This window comes from Periplaneta americana, chromosome 5, assembly GCF_040183065.1.
Source record: "Periplaneta americana isolate PAMFEO1 chromosome 5, P.americana_PAMFEO1_priV1, whole genome shotgun sequence".
In the NCBI taxonomy this organism is placed as follows: domain Eukaryota; kingdom Metazoa; phylum Arthropoda; class Insecta; order Blattodea; family Blattidae; genus Periplaneta; species Periplaneta americana.
In genome coordinates, this window is record NC_091121.1 from 46,301,279 (window position 1) to 46,322,306 (window position 21,028).

Consider the following 21,028-nt stretch of genomic DNA (forward strand, 5'->3'; position numbering starts at 1 on the left):
ATAAATAAATAAATAAATAAATAAATAAATAAATAAATAAATAAATAAATGCACATATCCTACCATGCGCAACGTTGGTTACGACAGAACTTCGCAAAACACAAGCCTCAAGTAAGGAACTGCACTTTTAAAACACGTACAACATGATAGAATAAACACGTGTCATTTTCTTACAAACAGAACATTTAATATTATGTACAGTACAAAACATGTATTAATAAACTCTAAAATGTGACAACGCATCAGATAGGGTTATATAACAAACGGAACCACTTCTGTACAACGAAGCGTGCACAACAATAGACTTTGCAAACAAAAACAATTTTTTACAAGCTGTCTGCGACATCAGTTTTTCGAATTCCGTGCATCCACCTGCTACATGATTAATGGTGATACGGTGATAATGCTATGAGAGTAGCACAGTCGGATCACTTGTTGAAATATCTCGTCTGTTTCGGCGAGGATATTCCATTCAAGTATTTACACTCAAATTCACTTCAGTTTGAAATAGGCAGAAATTAAATAACATAGTAAACTAATTGCCTGCCATTCAAGAAACTGTTTGTCGAAGAAGGTGATGATAACCTGTAACCACAAGATTGTAACAATATTTGCTGTAAAATCTCTTAAACTTAACATTAATTCGGCTCGGGATCTCCCTCGCCTTGTTTAAGCTACAATTGCACTGTCGGCCCATAAATATCACATCTGTGACAAACTATCACTATTAAGTGTACAAATGTACATACATTTCTATTTACAGATTGTACAAATTTATTGGTAAGAGAGACTCGTGTGTTGCATGTCCCAAACATGGCGAGCCCACAAATGTGTAAGAGGATTGCAGTCTCTTGAAAAATACTTCCATTTTATGGATAATGATTGAGAAATCGAAATTTGGTGAAGATCATTTAGGTTTTATTGCACTTATTATGAAATGGGCAGCAGGATAAAATGCGTGATTGAACGAGAGGATGACTTAACCCATACTTTCTTTTTAATCATGAAAATAGGAGTATATTTTTTTAGTTGTACGGTATTTCAGTTACTCTTATCGAACCCGTGCTGGAAAGATATTAGCTCACGCACTGCTCCTCCGATTTACTAGAATCCGTTTGAGTCTAAAGAAAGCAACAAAACAGTACGACATAGTCTGTTGTGACGAGAATCCAAGCCCCCCCCCCCCACATCACCAGTAAAGCATCATGTGTCAAACACGTTCACGTTTGAATATTTCTGACAAAGTAAATATTATTCAACGCCTTGAAAACAGCGCAAATATTAAGGATATCGCTAGAGTGTTTCAGTAATATTTATCTAATTATTTATTTGTTTGTTTATTTATTTATTAATCATTCACTGATTCATTTATTTTATTTACTTATTTGATTACTTACTTGCTTATTGAATTACTTATTTACTTACAACTTATTTAATTACTTACTTGCTTATTCAATTATTTATTTATTAACTTATCATTCACTGATTTATTTATTTTATTCATTTACTTATTTACTTACGTATTTAATTACTTAATTACTTATTTATTTAATTACTTATGTACTTATTACTTTCTTGTTTATTTAATTATTTAATTACTTACTTAATTACTTATTTACTTACTTATTTAATTACTTACTTGCTTATTTATTTATTTATTTATTTACTTATCATTCACTGATTAATTAATTTTATATGCTTATTTCTTAATTTATCATTCACTGAGTCATTTATTTTCTTATTTACTAATTATTATAATTACTTATGTGCTTATTTAATTACTTATTTACTTACTTATTTAATTACTTACTTGCATAATTAATTACTTATTTACTTACTTATTTAATTATTTAATTACTTACTTGCTTATTCATTTATTTATTTATTAACTTATCATTCATTGACTCATTTATTTTATTTATTTACTTATTTAATTACTTACATGTTTATGTAATTATTTAATTACTTTCTTGATTATTTAATTACTTAGTTAGCTACTTATTTAATTACTTAATTACTTACTTGGTTATTTAATTATTATTTATTTATTTACTTATTTATTTTTGTATCTTATAGATAGATATATTCTAGGAAATGAAATTAATTTGTATTAACTTGTATCAGATTCACTTTTTGTAATGAATTAATAACTCTTAAATACCCATTCCAGTATGATAGATTTTTTACTATCCAAAATATTCCTTGACTTTCACGCTGTACCTAAACATGATGCTTGCCGATTGCAGGGGACTTGCTCCGCATGTTATACCTAAGTAGGTAAACATTGGCTTTCTCCTATATCGACGGAGCAATGTACTACCAATTTTTTTCTTGAATGTTCCTATTCCTTGCATAAATTCATCCATTTTATAGTACTTGTAAAATCAATCTTACATATTTCGCTTGTAAATCAGCAATGGAGATTATCAATTTTTTTTGGAAGGAATTATATTATCTTATTCACTTTATAATCGTAAAATATCTATTTTCTTTGGAACGTATCATTGACAGTAATATATGGTACTCATTTAAATTTAAGCTATTAAATTTACCTTATTTACATAATTCATTTGTTGAATTATGAGTATAAATATGGGTAAACAATTCTAAAATCATAGGCGTAATTAATGGGGGCAATTGCCCCCCCCCCTCGAGTTTAAGATTAAAAAAGTTAATGACTGAGTAGTAACTTACTGTTAAAGAAAGAAATATGAGAACTTCAAGTTTAATATTAGAATATTTCACTTTTATAAGTGCTTAAGAAATAAAAGACGAGTTCGTTAATAACTTTTCAAATGAATCCAAAGCGTTACTCTTTACTACATTATGGGTTGTTGGTTGTTGCTTATTGTAAATAAAAGTAGGCCTAGAATTTATTTTTGTTAATTGAAAAATAATGTCTTTATCAGTGAAATTGTATGTTCATTTGTTCGTACCTAGCAGCAAGTGCGTGTAAATTACGTATCGTACAAGTAAGATAAAAAGTTAGAACTAGACCTATGTGTGGAAATTGATATGTACTGTAAAGTGGGGTAAACCTGACTATAAAGAATAAAACAAAAAATAACAATAAACCATAATATCAGCCCTATTTGTGACTTAGAATAATAAAAAAAATAAGAAGTGGAGAAAAGATGATGAACTTTAAAAATATGTTCAGTGTATTTGATATCATGATTTTTTTTTTCAAGTGCTCAAGTTTACCCCAGTTTATGGTACGGAGAGTAGTTCATTTCATAGCAAGTAGGGTGGTAGTACGCCACGTGATATATCTTGTAAGTTCTTCTATAAAAATTCCTTCCCTCCCCTAAATAAAAACTGAAATGATGCTTTGGCTAAAATGGACTTGAAAGAAAACTTTTTTCTGAGGATACTGAACAAGATCTCAGTCTGATATTCAAGATGCACCTTGTTTGAATCCCAAAAGTGTATACTTGATAAAGTCAAAATTACTTTAAAAATGTTGGCAAAAATCTATACAAATTATTGTCTGATGTCAAAAGTATGAATGTAAGAAATTTTGAACTATATTGCAAAATTGGTTAATTTCCAACTGTTTATAATCTGTGTCAGAATCTGTAGAACAATAATTGAAACTTTAGTTTATTAGGCCTATAAATGTGAAATTATGCAAAACATATACGGAATTAAATGTATGATTCTGATTTGCGTCATACTTTTATGTAAATCTGGTTTTGTCTAATACAGAATTGTTCTATTATGTTTTATCAGAGTTATAAAGTTTTTTCAGAAGTGAGAAATGGAGAAGTATGGATTAACTCACTCATTTTAGTGATCCTCTCAAATATATGGAATCTATTTCACTTCGTTCTCTTTGCAGTTGTAAGTATGTCAAGATGGAATCCTAAAATTAGAGAAGCTTACATTTCTGTGTTAAGATAATATCTTTCAGCTGCATTTCAGTACGGCCATAGTTGTGTGAGGAATGATCTACATCTGCGTAGAATTCAGCAAAAAGCGGACTTGCTGAACTGGAAATTCCCCTTTATTGACATAATCTTGAACTCATGTTTGGGACAGGTTTCTGAAGTTATTTTCCTTTAAAGTATTACAGCCCACTCTCACAGCTTTTTTTGCCAGAAACTACCGTGATCGTCGGAGTGGGGGGGGGGGGAAATATTCGTTAAGAATCAATTCTTGCGTACTGCAGAATTGATCACTATTTTGGTATTTTACAAGAGTTCGAAAAAATAAACCATTGTAAGAGGAGTGCAATGTTCAGGAGAAGTCCAAACATATAAAACAAAAGGTTGCTAACCACTGACACAAGTGAACACAACTTTTAAACGCAGGAGGTTAATACGAACTGTCAAGACACTGAACACGCCGACTTATCCTTGTTGAATTGAATTGCATGAATTTTCTTGAAGCACTTGTACCGAATGTGAAAAGACTCTTTATCTTATACACGAGTGTTTTTTCGTGGTTTTAAGAATCTGCTTTCGATACATATTCAAATTTGTATTATGAACGCATGTAGACTCTTTCTCATTATGATTTTGTGAGTTATAAGTATATTGCCAGATATTTCATTTCAGCATAAATAAAAAAAATTGCTATATGAATAAAATTTTGCTTTTAGCTGTCACTACTTGTAAATATGAAATTAAAAATAAATAGTTAAAACAATGAATACTGCACATTCTCGATAATCGTAATTGAAAATTTGCAGAGCATAACAAATCACTAATTTATATGCAGATTTCCACCACATTTTGAATGCAGTTACTCTGTCCGCCATTACTGGAAAACAGGCAGAAATCTTGGAAAATTATTTGATTTTTTCGGCATAAAAATAACAGAATCTGACGACTAATATTTCACTTTGAATGACTTTGGAGGCAGTGTTTAAACTAAGCTTTGGCTTCCCTTACGAATTGAGCAAACGATTGCTAGCAGCGCAGGGATCTACGTCGGCAGCTGCCAGGTGGCAGCACTGTCACGAGGCTCACATTCTCTGAGTCACTGCTGCTGCCGCCTCCGGCGTCGTCCAGAAGCATCGTCCGCACCAGCTCGGACCCCACCCCACTGTCCACCGACTCTGTCACCACAGCGCAGGTCGACAGTTTCCGGAAACTGCCGAAGAAGAAGGAATCTGTCGCGATGCTCTCCGCGCCCGACTCGCTGGCTCCGTCGCACAGGGACTCGTCCGTCTCACTGACGCTGCCCTGGCCCTGTCCCTGCTTCGCGCGGCGCCCGGAGTCGTTGGAGTCGGTGCTGAGGTAGCCGGAGTCCTCCGGCTTCTGGACCATGCGCCGCCACGTCTTCTTCACCGAGTCAGCGCTCTTGTCGCGCATATGCTGCACCAAGTCCTCGTCGCTCGGAGGTTTCTCTGCCGGAGTCTGGCTCTCCGGCTTGGAGAACTTGTTCTTGAGACTTCTCTCCAGCCGGTGACCCAGGGTTTGACTTCCGTCCTGCTCCTCGTCGCCCGAGAACGGTGTCATATAAAAGGTTTCGTAGTCCGAAGAGTTGAGACTGTCCACAGAAGCACCAGATTTGTTGGAGAGTGTTTCCACGTCTTGAGACGCCGCGGTGGATGCTGAGCACACGTTTGTGGGGGGCAGCGGAGGCAAAGGTCTACGCGCAGGGTCTGATCCCGTTCTGGTACTTCTGCCAGCCCCGTTTTTTGGCGGCAGCGGCGGCTTGATGGCTCTGGGTGGCAGCGGAGGTGTTGGTTCTATCTTGTACAGAGGTCGCGGGGGCGGCGGATCTTCGTACACGGAGTTGGCCTTGGGAGGTAGCGGTGGCGCGTAAGACCCGGGTGGGGTCGGCGGACGCTGGCGTCGAGCCTGCTTGGCCTCGAGGGTGCGCCTCCACGTATAGTCCAGTTCGCTGGTGAGCGAGCGCGTGGAGCCCACGAGACTCGCTGTGTCCCCGTCGCCGCCGCGGAGCTGAGTTCGAGCCTCGTAAATCTCGCGTAGACTGCCAAATGCCCTGCTGAGGGGACAGGCAGTCGTCACCTGCGACAGGTCATCGGAGCCCGCCTGACTCATGGAGTCGCTGCGGAAGCTGCCGGTGGTGCGCAGCAGGATCTGCGCAGGACGTTCCAGAGAGTCGTTGAACTGCTCTAAGCGGCGTTCCGGCTCCTCCTGCTTGTGCTTGGGCTTTCTGTCTAGTGTGTCGGGTTCGAAGCTGTCGGAATCGTCGGGCAGTGGCAGGTAGTTGTCCGGGGAGTCCTCCACCTGGATGGTTAGGTGTCCCGGCTTCTCCGAGTAGCGGATCTTGGGACTGCTGGACGCCGAGGAGCTGGGCGCGCTGCCGAAGCTGTCGTTGACGTAGACCTCGCTGACCAGGCTGTAGCCCTCGCCACGATGCAGCAGTTCCGGCAGGCTGTACAGCTCGGGGTTGAGCACGATCACCTCGTACTCGTGGTCGTCGGTCTTAGTCGGCGGCCGCAGTTTGGAAATGGTCTTACTGCCTGTGCGCACGTTGAAGATCTCGTTTCGCATGGTCAGCACCTCCTCCAGCGGCAGAGCGGAGCTCAGTGTGGGGCTGGGCTGGGACGACGACACTTCTCCATAATCCGTGGGGGTGCTCATCCCTTCTCGCGGCCCGCGTTCCAGACTGTCCGCCTCGTATTCCTCCCCGGAGGACCTCCGATGATCCTCCGGACTGCTGGATTTGGGCGGGTCCGGGTCCTTGGCCGCCTCGAGGCCGCGTTGCCCCACGAGCTCTTGAATCACGGCGTCCATCAACCTCTTCGTCGTTGGCGGTTCTTTCTTCCTCTCTTTGGACGGACTCCACTTGCTTGGCTCGCTCGTGGTGAGGGGCGGCAGAGGCGGCGGCGGGGGACAGGGCGCCGGCTGCTTGAGCTTCGTGGGTGGAGGCGGCGGAGGGGGTACTACGGCGGGATTGACCGCCTTGACCGGTGCCGGGGGCGCGCGTCCCTTCTTGCGGATCTCGCCCGCGGTGGGCACGTCCTCCAGCCACTTTCGGATGCTGCTCTGCTTGCAGGGCTCGGGCAGGCTGTCCACGCCGCCGCAGCCCGGGCAGCCGCTGCAGCGCCGCGAGCCCTCCGGCAGCTGCTCTTCCTCGGGGATGCCCAGGAGAGTCGGCGAGAAGCGCTTGGCCAGCATTTTGTGCTTGGCGATGGCGATCACCTCGCGGATCTTGGTCAGGAACTCGATGGCAGCTGGCGGCGGCGCCTGCGAACCATTAAACCAAATAGTAAATAACCACCTGATATAACTTTTGTCACAGTTTGTCTTGATAGCCTATATTCTGTCCAACTGCATCAGTTATTCAACAGAATCGTGAACTGCAGAAATCCCACACGTCCATTTGGGTTAAACTTTTCAAGAGGCACGAAAGACTGATTATCTTCAAAACCATTTCATAATTTGAAGTTACTATTTTGTTTTTTATTAAAGCATAATAATAAGTTTTAAGATATATGGGTCATATGAGGAGACAAAGAGGAAGGCAGAAAATAGGAAAGATTGGAGAAAGCTGGGTTTGCAATGAAAGACCAGTCTTTGGGCAGAACACTATGAATGAATGTTTGACGTACATGAACTTCAATTTTTTCTTTAGTATTTTCTCGAAAAATATCTGACTTGCCTGGACATATAGGATTTATGCAATTCGTAATTAGTGACAATCATTTTCTTTTAAAACAACTTTTAGGTGAAGAAGAAAACTGTGATCTGTCAATTTTTTGTAAGTTTTTTTTTTCGGTTTTCCTGAAATGTATTGCCGCTCTTATGGACAAGTGTATGCATGCGCCCTTACCGCGAGCAACTCGGGTTCGAAATAAGCAGGATTGAAGTACAGTTTGCGGCGTATGGTGGCATTGGCGATGGCCCTCACGGTTTCCGGACGCTCTTCGCGCGCCTCCAATGTCTCTACGATGGACACGTTTTCTTCTGGCAGGCGCTCGATGGAGCCCGATTCTTGCGTTTGGAGCGGCTCTAGGTGAACCAGAGCTGACGTCACTTGCACCTGCAACACAACACACAACTACTATTGTAGTCTTGTTTTCAAGTTACATTAGGTATTACTATAAGAGTTTGTCTTTCGTGGGGACCAGCATAGTTTTACCTCGTTTCCTGGAGTACAGTTTAGAGTGAGAGCTATATAGGATAACTTATCGTTTTTAATTGGGTATTTAACAACGCTGTATCAACTACTGTCATCCTCTGAGGAGTTTAGTGCTGAGAGGAATGCTGTTCCGACTAGCCTAGCGCGGTACTGTAGTGGGAGGGAACAGTGACAGCGGCAGTCTGGAAGGAAGTACAATCATACTGAAAACATTTCACTCGTATATAGAGTACCTAACACGTGCACACAGTCACACACTACTACAAACTGAAGACTGCATATTTTTGGACGATTAATACTTCCCACTCCGCTCGGCTCGGCTTGGCTGTAGCAACAAAAGAATCTACCTGCAACCCCCCCACACCGATGGCAAGAATACCTCAGGTCCCAGCGCTAAACTCGTCGGAGGAAGACAGTACTAGTTTATTTAAGATATCGGCGGAGGTTTGCATGAAATTCATGCACAACTTTTCGAATTATGTCACGAGTAAATTAATCTATTCTGCTCAAATCTTTTCTCCTACCTTGTGCACACTTTTTTTGTATGTGAAATATTTTGCTATTATCGATCACTATTATTTTCTTCAACTTCCTAGACTGTATTTGCATTACGTACAATACATACATCCTGTCACTTATAATTTTGCAATTAAAATGAAATGTTGGGCTTTCGGACAAAATGCGTGGACACATCAAATCTTATATTTAGAAAGAAATAGTTTTATTGAAACAAAAATATTTTTAACTATTGTGCTAATTATGACGTCGTCGAGGACATTTTAAAATGGCACACAGTTTTTTTAAATTTCATATGGAGCATATTTTTATGTAATATTTCATTTGTTTTCTACAGAAGCTCGATGGTTATGGTTGCTATGGTAACAACTTTATTTTTATTGTTGATACATTTTGCTAGTCCTTGTATTATGAAAGCAGTTTTATTGATGAAATCAGTATAAAACAAGATGTTCGTAACAGAATATGATCATTTTACATCTTTGACATGTCCATGTTATCTGAATTTCGCTTATATTCTATTCACAGCTGACTGAGAAATAAGTGGCCGATTTGAATGAGTTTCGTTAAAAAGTGTACATCTATCAACAAATTATATCATAATCAAAATCTCAATTCTCTTATTTTCTTTTAAGAACATCTCGTTTTATGATGGTTTCAGCAACAACAAAACTGCTTTCATAACACAAAATGTATCAACAGTAAATTGTTACTATAGTCACCATAACCATAATGTTTCTGTATAAAACAAATGAAGTATTACATTTAAATATATCTCTTTCAGACGATTATGTTCTCGATCGCGAAATAACTTGCACAACTTATTAGTTGCAAAAATATTTCGATAAAAATATTATTTTCTAAATACGTGTCTTGTCCGAAATCCCCTCTTTAAATTTTGATTACAATTATGCGTTAATTAAAAAAAAAAACTCTGTATATTTTATTGTACAGTATGCTCTGTGTTCTGACTCTTCTCTTTTATAGCACATTTCAAGATAATCTCTGATAAAGATGAAATTTCTTTGTAAACGGTATCCCTGCAATGCTTTCAATATGTATGTATGTTTCTCTTTCATTCTCTTAACAGATCGCCTTCGATTGAACCCACGTCATTCAAGGACTTCTTGCTGAGACGACTAGACAAGTGAGACACACTATGGGGATTCATGCTTCATTCCTCCGTGAAGATACGGAAGTCATTGCGTGTGGGGTATAATGTAGAGTGGAATTCAGAAGACCTGAACCCAACACTTATTATACTTGCGACTGGTACCTATTCTAGCACATGGTGGATAATTGTGTTTAGTGAGTGATTTTTCCATTCTCCCTGTGGTTGCAGTGGATCACTTTTTTAAGCGTGGCACTTTTTATTAAAAAATTTGTCTTCTGTTTAAATGGTAAAAAGAGTGGTAGATTGTGTGTAAAAACAATTGAGGTATTCTTTGTGCCAGGATTAAAGAACCATCGCTTACCACACTAATTTATTGGCTTAGCCATTGGCAACAGCCAAACCATGTTGAAAATACCGGTTCTCGTCCGATCACTAAAGTCAAGCAACATCGGGCGTGGTCACTACTTGGATGGGTGACCGTTTGGGAACACCACGTGTCGTTGGCGAAATTTTTGACAACGGCCATTCCATGTTGAAAATACTGGTTCTCATCCGATAATCGAAGTCATATATTATAGAATTAAATGACAGTGGTTATTCCGAAGATAGAGAAAAGAAATTCCTCTTCAAGGAGTGCAAGTAAAACATATACAAGTTGTTTAAGGCTAGTTATCTGTCTCTTTCAATCAAATGTAATCTGATCTGCTCTGATTTACTATAATATAATTTAACCTAATCAAATCTATGTAAAGAAGAGCGGCAATACTGTGAGTGTAAGATTTCTGCATGTCTTCACTACTCTTGTTGATATTAATAACAGGACACAAATATTACTATAATATGCAATTATTCAGTTTATTAAGCCATTAAACATACAGCGATAGGCTTCGTCACAAGGGGGAAAAATACATAATTTGAAAATACACTTATAATTCAAAACAGTAAAGTTTAATTAGAATGAAAACACAAAACATTTTGAAACTCTAAAAATTAATGAAAACACTTCACTCTTAATGTATTATTTGTAACTAAATGTAAATTATTAAAACAATTTCGTATGAATTTATGTTAAACTCATCTACAGAGTAGAAAGGATTAATTGTTAAAAGCCAATTATAAAATCTAGTTTTGAAACTATTGGTTGGTTACTTATAATATTGACCAGAAAGCTTATTATATAATTTCATGCCCATGGTAGAAAAATTTGTACTAGTTATTGTAATCTACAGTATGGAATATTAATTTGTTCACTATTTCTAATTTCATGATCATGTATATTGGCTACTAATGAGTAATTGTATGTATTATATCGAGTGTAAAGGACTAGATCGTATATATATAAATTTATGACTGTTATTATCTGGGATTGTTTGAAAAGTGGTCGACAGTGTTCAAGATAGTTTGATTGGCATAGAATTCTAATGGCTTTCTTTTGCAAAATCAAGACACTCCCAATTTTGCTACCATTTCCCCAGAAAATTAAGGCATACCGGAATATCGACTGAAACAACGAAAAGTAGGCACATCTTGAATAATTTTGAGAAACGCAAGTCACTAATTTCTTTAATGAATATATGAGGGGCTCACAACCAGAGTGGACCAAGTCCACCAGTGATCAGTTTGTGGATTAATACAATCTCGGATGAAGAAAACTTAGATTTATTCATTGCCATAACAAACAAAGTCCATAACTCATTTGTTACTCCACAGAGGGCAGCATTTCCTATGGAAGGTGAAGGTTGCTAAGCGTGAGCCAGGAACTTTAAGACTCAATATCTCAGAACTATTCCAGATGGACTTGGTCCACTCTGGTTGTGAACCCCTCATACAACTGTTGATAACTTTGTGCATATACGTATATTCGATATGTTAAACTGGAGTCTATAAACTGTCCTAGAAATTTGGTATAGTTTTGTATGTTGTATAAAGGTTGATTGTAAAGGATAGTTCTTTATTCCTGACACAGACAATAACTTTGTACCATTTTCGTTTTGAGTGACTGCTGTTCATCTTTTACAGTATTCAGATGTTCTTGTACAAAAATATTCTTAGCAGTGGAACACCTGTCATTGTAAAGGAAATTAGAAACGGTACAAAGTTACCTGGCTGTTATAAAGTTACCACAGCTTATTGTAATGTGTATACGTTTATGGGCAATAAATCTGACGAGACTGAGTACAAGAGAACAACTGAGAAATTAACAGTAGCGACTGGAGTCAGTTTGTTGTCTGGTAAGATTAGACGTCATAAATTTTGTTAAAAAAAATTAAAACAGTTGGTACAACTGTTTGGATATCTTTGTGTAGATGTGTGATTCATAGATTCCAAACTCTTCCTGGAGAATACACTTGACAGCTCTATCCCCCATGATTCAGTCACAGTCTACTATATACAGTCACGAAGCTTGGGATGATTTTTTGCCAACGAGTTGCATTTCTCGCGATAGTTGCTAGCCGCTTGGAGCGCTGTGAGTACTAGGAACAATAGACTGTCACTGCCATCGTGATCTAATACAGGCCGTAAGGCAGACCATGTGACTCGCTTAACCCGATCACGAAGGGAGGGGTTTCAACCATATAAATTTATTGGAATGCATAAAGAGTAACATATATTTCTCTAAAATGTAGTGTAATTGCATTAATAAAATTTAAAACAATGATTAGGGGACACTTCAGACATAATTCCTTGCGAGTTAATGTGTAATATTATTTTTCGTGTGAAAATTACGTTGTTCGTATGTGTAATACCTGCCTTTATTTCGATTAAATATTGCGAAATTCTTGTACATTCATTTATGCACGATTCAATAATTTTCAGTTGCACCGCACGAATACTTAGATATGTTGAAATTATAGGTTATGTTTACTGTACCAGTTGCCCCTTTCTGTCTAATTTTAGTATCTCCAATGCCTTGCCATTCATATGAATATTATAGGTTATGTTTACTATATTTAACTTATATTCCTAAATTCGCAATCATACATTATAATTAAGCATAATGTCATGTATGATACCCCGCACATTCAATTTGTCTGTATTTATACTGCAATTGAGTACTGAATTATTGTATTTATCTACTACTTAAGAGACGAAGTAACACAATTGTACGTACACTAATTTCATAGGAGTGGTATGGTAATTTTTTTGTCTAAAATTAAGGAAGGTAGATGTGCTAAATTGAAATCACAATATAAATTCTTTTTTATTAAACCTCAAAATAGCTTCCATTTTAAACTTAAAATGTTGACGCGAACAGATTATGTTAACATGTAAAATTCTCTTCACATTAAAATAACACAGTTTCGTAATTATTTCTGCAACATATGCAACAAGAAGTAAACGGAACTTATGGAAACATTACACTAAAGAAAGCTTAGCAATGATACGCAATAAAGTTATAATATAATATTTCATTGAGCTCCATACACTGAAATAGAAAACCCGAACAAACATTACAGCCTGGTCTAGATGGAAAAGACATTGACTGTGCCGTATTTTGCATTTTTGTGAGAATCTATGTAAACTGTGAAATGTTCGTTATCGGTTGTAATAACTGTAAATGATTAAAATACAATAATTTGAATAATAATATGGGACAAGGAGACGTTTGTAGTACTATAAATTGTAAGAAAAATAGGTTAGAGTTATCCTTATTCCGAAAGATCCAGGAAGGTGAGTTCATAGAATATAATATATAAACCTTGTCTATGTATTTCATATTTCAATAGTGGAAGGAAGGTCCTTATTTTTTCAAAAGAACACGATATCGAAAGTACAATACATTTTATCGTCTGCTAGGGAAAGAGTCTGTGATGAGGCGATAGTAGCGATCCTGGTGGTGAGCAACTATCTATGTTTGCATATTTAGTAAGTATTGAGCTTCGTGACTGTATATATTAGACTGTGATTCAGTGCTATTCCCTTCTTTGACTTTCATCTTCAACAAGGCTTGAGCCTTTCCGCCCTTTCCGTCTCCACTAGAATTGCTGGCTCCATCGTTGTCTTATCTCTCATGGAACATACTGAAAGCTTTCTTCGGGATGCGGTCTTCCCATCCTAAGTGCTGCTTCTATTTCTGTTGATAATCTTGTGTGCGTTGTATAATTCTTTCCGTCTGTAGTTCCTGCCTGATAACTTCGCTTCGTTTGTGTTTAGTTAATGATATTCCTGCCACTGAACGTAGAGACCTCATTTCCAAAGCATCTCTGCGCCTTTTATCTCTTTTAGACATTGTCCACATCTTTCCTTCATAGAGCAGTACTGGTAGCGCCATTGTTTTATAGAACTTTAGTTTCTTTAGATGTTTTGTTTCTTAGACTTCTTCCTATTATCTCTAATATACTTTCTAAATGTGCTAAGTGCCAATTAAATACATTATTAGAAAAATAACCCTTGTAAAAATTGCTATTTTTTCAGAAGAACAATAAAAATAAATAGAACAACACATGTCAGCTGTTTCTGTACAACTCTTGTTTATCCTTGTGGCCATTGCACCTGACATGTGTCACTTTTGGAGCCTATAAACATTTGAAATAGTAGCAAATGTGTCCTTAACTCAATTTCATTAAAATGACTAGGGCTGTTTGAGAGAGGAACATAGGTTAAGGGTATTTGAGAATAAGGTGTTTAGGAAAATATTTGGGGCTAAGAGTGATGAAGTAACAGAAGAATGGAGAAAGTTACACAACTCAGAACTGCACGCATTGTATTCTTCACCTGACATAATTAGGAACATTAAATCAGACGTTTGAGATGGGCAGGGCATGTAGCACGTATGGGCGAATCCAGAAATGCATATAGAATGTTAGTTGGGAGGCCGGAGGGAAAAAGACCTTTGGGGAGGCCGAGACGTAGATGGGAAGATAATATTAAAATGGATTTGAGGGAGGTAGGATATGATGATAGAGACTGGATTAATCTTGCTCAGGATAGGGATTAGGGACCAATGGCGGCTTATGTGAGGGCGGCAATGAACCTCCGGTTTCCTTAAAAGCCGGTAAGTAAGTAAGGGCTGTTTTTGTAATAATGTCTTCAATTTTTCAAATTTCATTTTATTCAACCTAACGGAGGAACATCCATATGAGAATATCATACTAAATTGTCTTTGTCGTAGCTCAACTGTAAGTGATTCATTCGTGTGCCAAAAGACGGTGTTGTAGGTATCTCAACATTAGAGATGAACAAAACTAACTGCCGCTCTCGCTTACTATGTTCGTTGCACTTGTCTTTCGAGACTCGTCTCGTAACTCTCGTAAGCTTCGAGTCTTGTTCATCATTCTCGAAAGTGGAAAATCATTTCTTGACTCTCAAATGAATATTTAACCCCTTAAAACATACATGGGCACAATTTTCGGTTACGTGAGGCACTCGATTTGAAATAGTTTGTTTACTAGGAGAGGAGACTGCAGAGTAGGATGGGAAATATAAACTGCTGTGACCTGCGTCACCTTATCGTAATCGCTAAGGCGGTCAGTGGCGAATTATTAGGAAAACGCTTGGTTAACGTGAGAGACTCGAAAACTTTTATTCAATTTGGCAAATTAATTCGGCAGCTTTAATCATAAACCTCTTTATTGTTTCTCCATAGCTGAATTGATTTAAATCACAGGCGAGAAATTGCGTATCTAGCCAATAATATTCCATCATGTTGTCTACGTTTATTTTCTTGAATATTCTGGCGTTTATCAAGATTACGTGATAGACTTGCACGTCCTCAACCTAAAATAATTTCAGAAAATCATATTTCGTTTTCTACGCACATTTGATACATTTTTTTTTATAAATTTCTTTTGGAAATAATACGTACAAACAACATTTAATTCCTCGTAGGCTACCTTTTAATGCAGCGTGTTTAAGGTATAATGTCGTATTTAGTATACTATGCAAATGTTAAGATCATAAATTTTCTTCGGAATAGTACGAAAAATAACATTTAATTTGTCTTACCTTCTAATTCAGCATGTTCTTCATGACAAGGAGTAATGGCGTTATATATTAAATTTATTAATGCCTAATAGGATTTTAGAGCATAACATACATCGTATGTTCTCCCCTTCTAAACAGCAAAAAAACTCTTCCTCCCATTTCTCATGAAATAATCGTTTTCTAACGCGTGCACACTGCTTTGATAATGCCATTATGCCACCACTGATATGCTTATGAAACTGATATAGAACCTGCCCTCACCTCCATGCGTGAGGAAGGAACGGGGACTATGAAGATGATGTCACTCGGAGCGATAAGCTCTGTGAAGGTCAGTGAGGCACAAATTCTGAAGTGAGGCACGATGCCCATCTCTGCCTTAAAAAAAGACAGGAAACAATGGATGAGATGCAATAATATCCATTCCATGGTAACGATTGTACACGTGGGAATCGAACCCGTGCCCGAGTGCAACTCCAGATCAGCAAGCAAACGCGCTGCCATCTGAGCTACCTCTGGAAGTTGCAGCTATCTAATACGCTGCTCTCATCTGCAAGTAAATCCGTTGCTGATCGTTATTCCTGGCAACTCACGTTCTGCGGCGCGCGCCCGCTGTCATCAGACGGAGGTCCTATGTCGGACGCCGCGTCGGTGTCGGAGCAGCAGCTTGCGGAGTCGCTGAGGTAGCCGACGCCCTGGACCGGCGCCTCCGCGTGGTGGCGGCCTAGCAGTGGGTTGCTCTTCACGATACCCTCCTCGGCGCCCGCCAGGTGCGGGCCGCGGGACTCCTTCTCTCTGGGGCAGACCTCTCGACGTCGGCGGCGTCGCACGTGTAGGTAGAGGAACACTGAGGCCACGTAGATGAGGCCCAGCAGGATGGAGCAGACGGCGATGGCTATGTACTCGGTGACGCTCAGCCCGCGTCCGTCGTCTCCAGAGGCGTGCGCGTCCGCTGCGAACGGCCACTCACGAACGCCTGGTCCACACATGCAGACGTTAGGTTTAAGGTAGAGTCTGTTAAGGCCCATTCACAATGATAATTAAACATAACCGTAACATAAACGCAGAAGTTTGCGCCCAGGCTACCAAATGGGATCATTCACAATGATTCACATACGCATTGACATAAACATTACCGTAAGACGTTAACATGAAAGTTTGCAAACTCCAAACTTTCATGCTTATGCTTACGTGATATGCAAACAGAACACAATCGTGGAGCGCTGAAGTATACGACGAAGTATGAGGAAACGGCGTCGTTGTTATGTTTCCATGGTTACCAAGTATGTTTGCTGTTGTGTTTATGTTCCCATCGTGAATGATGGTATGACTTCTTGATTTTACTGTAACGTTAAGTTAACGCCTACGTTATGTTTAATTTTCATTGCGAATGAGCCTTTACTGTGCAGAACTCTTAAGGCCCGCTCCCACTTAGCGGAATCGAATGGAACAGAATTTCTCTTCATCATGCATTTAAATGGAAGATAGCAGAAAGCGGCGCGTCGAATCGAAGCGAATCGAACAGAACAGAATTCATGAGCTACAATATTTATTCCACTGCCGGAATAGAATTTCTTGTTTCGGGTATGATCGAAGTTCTCGTGAAGCCTTCGTGAAAAAACAAATGAACCACATCCATTCTTGGCGGCTTAATTTGTTTATTATTCAAAGTTATTGCTGAAATAGTACGTATATAAAAATCACAATGTAATATGAACGAAGAAAAATTAATAAATCTTGTGTAGAATTATTCCCTTTTGTATCACAAAATACAAAAGTACTATTCGGTTCGATTCCATTAGATGTGAGTGGCAGCACAGTTTTCGTTTCGATTCGATTCGGTTCGATTCCGCTAAGTGGAAGGGGGCCTTCAGAGTTGAATCCTAGAAGAATGCAACTTTACTGTCGCTGAAGTCTTTGAGCGGCTGTTTCAATAAAACAGGATCAATAATACTGAGTGGAAGTGAAATAGCCTTGCAGATTTCCAGAGCGAATAGCTCATGTATGTAACAAAAAGCTGTAATATAATGTTAGTGGAAGGTTAATAGTTTTTTTTTTTCAGAAATAATATCCCCCCCCCCCTCAAATGTTTACCAATCTCTTATTCGATAACTATTGCGAGTAGGATCGTGATTTTTTTCCATTTCGATAGGGAATCTAATAAAGAATTATTTATCCCTCTGACGTATTTCAATAGCGTGCACGGTTTTCGTGTAAATTTAATTAAAACAAACTACTAAATTCAAGCCACTGCACAAAGTGAGCGAGTGGCAACATCTTGGGAGAAAGCGCTTATGCACGTACTGGTAGTAGTAGTAGTAGTGGTAGTGTTGGTGGTGGCAGTAATAGTAGTAGGAGTAGTGGTATTTGTTGGTGGCAGTGGCAGTAGTAGTAGTAGTGTTGGTGGTGGCAGTGACAGTAGTAGTAGTGGTAGTGTTGGTGGTGGCAGTTGTAGTAGTAGTGGTAGTATTAGTAGTAGAGTAGTAGTAGTAATGGTAGTGTTGGTGGCGGTGGCAGTGGCAGCAGTAGTGGTAGTATTAGTAGTAGAGTAGTAGTACTAATAGTAGTGTTGGTGGTGATGGCAGTGGTAGTATTAGTAGTAGAGTAGTAGTGGTAGTAATGGTAGTGTTGGTGGTGGTGGCAGTGGCAGTAGTAGTGGTAGTATTAGTAGTAGAGTAGTAGTAATAGTAATGGTAGTGTTGGTGGTGGTGGCAGTGGCAGTAGTAGTGGTAGTATTAGTAGTAGAGTAATAGTAGTAGTAATGGTAGTGTTGGTGGCAGTGGCAGTAGTAGTGGTAGTATTAGTAGTAGAGTAATAGTAGTAGTAATGGTAGTGTTGGTGGTGGTGGCAGTGGCAGTAGTAGTGGTAGTATTAGTAGTAGAGTAATAGTAGTAGTAATGGTAGTGTTGGTGGTGGTGGCAGTGGCAGTAGTAGTAGTACTAGTGTTGGTGGTGGCAGTGGCAGTAGTAGTAGTACTGGTAGTAGTAATAGTAGTAGTGGTAGTGGAAGTAGTAGTGTTGGTGGTGGCAATGGCAGTAGTAGTACTGGTAGTGGTAGTAGTAGTGTTGGTGGTGGCAGTAGCAGTAGTAGTAGTTATTAGTAGTAGTAGTGGTAGTGGTAGTAGTAGTGTTGGTGGTGGCAATGGCAGTAGTAGTACTGGTAGTAGTAGTGGTAGTGGTAGTAGTAGTGTTGGTGGTGGCAGTGGCAGTAGTAGTACTAGTAGTAGTAATAGTAGTGGTGTTGGTGGTGGCAGTGGCAGTAGTAGTAGTACTGGTAGTAGTAGTAATAATAGTAGTGGTAGTGGTAGTAGTAGTGTTGGTGGTGGCAATGGCAGTAGTAGTACTGGTAGTAGTAGTAGTGGTAGTGGTAGTAGTAGTGTTGGTGGTGGCAGTGGCAGTAGTAGTAGTACTGGTAGTAGTAGTGGTAGTGGTAGTAGTAGTGTTGGTGGTGGCAGTGGCAGTAGTAGTAGTATTAGTAGTAGAGTAGTAGTAGTATTGGTAGTGTTGGTGGTGGTGGCAGTGGCAGTAGTAGTACTGGTAGTAGTATTAGTAGTAGTAGTAGTAGTAGTAGATATTTTCGTATAACATAATGAGCAGACTCACTTGGTGTGCCAGCTACTCTGAAGGCGACACAGGGAGTGAAAATGCTTTGGTCCTGCCCGCTGGAGCCGCTACCCACGTCCTTGCACATCAGATGTACCAGCATCAGGCGCCCCTCCATGCTGAAGCGCAGGTCGACCTCTCCCAGCCACTGTACAGAGCACAATTATGTTGGTATTTGATGGACAAGTAGGCCTAATAGATTATAATTAGTTACAAACAACTAATTGGTAGATCATTTAAAACAGTCTCAAATATAATTACGATCATAAAAAAAGCGGATTTTCTTAATTTTCCAACTTTTTTTCCTTAATGCAGACCTCTTCTGAATAGTTAGCCATTATTTTTCCTTCACTAATAACGATATCAACATTGGTTATGTCTGAATGTAACGTAGTCTGCACTCCATTTGATCAATTAGAACGCATATCATCCTGCAAAAATTAGTAATTGCATGTTCACCAGCGTGTCTCGTTCTCAGAAATTCATACATCCACCATTTTGCAACATATTCAAACTAAAAGGTTTTATATAGAAATGTATAAGAAAGGCAATGTACCGTTGCTTGCCAAATATGCTAAACATTTTTATAGATTTTAACCATAGATGGCATTTATCATTAAATTCCCCGAAATATCAGGTTTCGTGTACAAATCCTATCGTGCAGGAACCAGATAAAGTGAGGCATATGTAGAGTTGTTGAGTTATTGATATTGATCAGCATTCCCCAGCACCCAGGAATGAAGTCTTCCATGAGCTTAGAAAGGGTGTCCAAACATCCAACTTCGCCTTCATTTATTTATTCTTCACTGCATACTTGTGTCAATATATTCAGAGCGATATGTTTTTTTTTCAAGACTTTCAGTATTGCATTTGAGGAACTCTGAAATAAAAATACACTTTCAATCGTAAATGAGTTTGAATCGGATTCTGTCTCGGAAGTGCCCAGCATCAGGCTAGAAATAATTAACTTCTGATTCAGTTATTTCACTTCGAATGAAGTTTCTAACCCGATGTTGGACCCTCTCGATAGTCTGTAGGCTATACGTTTCAAACTCAGTTACGTTTGAAAGTGTACTGGACGGGTTTTATTTCGGAGATCCTTACTTGTCTTAAATGTAAAGTTTATTAAATAATAAAATCCTTGTATCTGCATGAATTTGATTGCCTGCACATATATTCTTTTTTTTAACTTAAAATTATTTAGTCGACACATTAAAAGGTGTTAAAAATTTTTAAAAAGGTTATATACCTTGGACAGACGGCCTGTTTCGACGCAGTGTTGCGTCTTCGTCAGTGTCCCACGAACTACTGTTGATCTTGAATTCTACCATTTGCATTCGTCAGTTGTAGGGGTGGGGGTGTGTGTATTAAGTATATGTTGTGGGTATGTTATTGTATGTTTATATATTTCGTATTGTTCTAAGGTGTTTAACTGTAAACTTTTTGGTGTGATGTGTAGAATTTCCATATCTGTTTCTATATTATTGTAGTCATTATTATTGTTTGTTCTGCGTAATTTGATGTGATGTAGGGTTTGGTTATACCTTTAATATGTTCATTATATCTTGTTTGAAAGGATCTTCCTGTCTGCCCTATGTAAAAATGTGGGCAACTATTGCATTTTAGTGTGTAAACACCAGTTGAAGTATATTTATTTGAATGTTTGATGTGATTATTTAGATATTTCCGTGTTGTGTTATTTGTTTTGTATGCTATCTTGTATTTTAGTTTTCCGAATGAAGATGCAATTTTTTAAGTATTGGTATTGTGATATGTTAATGTTATGTATTTATTCTCACGTGGTGTTTGTGTT

General features: G+C 38.7%; 1 protein-coding gene and 1 pseudogene across 1 annotated transcript in view; one reads left to right on the forward strand and one right to left on the reverse strand.

Annotated features, from left to right (window-relative positions):
• Positions 1-2,027: 2,027 nt before the first annotated feature.
• The window catches only part of sha (shavenoid), a 364,087-nt gene continuing 345,086 nt past the window's right edge, over positions 2,028-21,028 (reverse strand). The window contains exons 7-10 of the mRNA XM_069825587.1: positions 19,216-19,363; positions 16,207-16,589; positions 7,753-7,962; positions 2,028-7,166 (exon numbers count right to left, since the gene is read on the reverse strand). Of these exons, the coding sequence (XP_069681688.1) occupies positions 4,914-7,166; positions 7,753-7,962; positions 16,207-16,589; positions 19,216-19,363 (2,994 nt within the window). The 3' untranslated portion in view covers positions 2,028-4,913. The remainder of the gene's footprint in view (positions 7,167-7,752; positions 7,963-16,206; positions 16,590-19,215; positions 19,364-21,028) is intronic.
• On the forward strand, positions 10,079-10,197 carry LOC138700582 (5S ribosomal RNA; annotated as a pseudogene).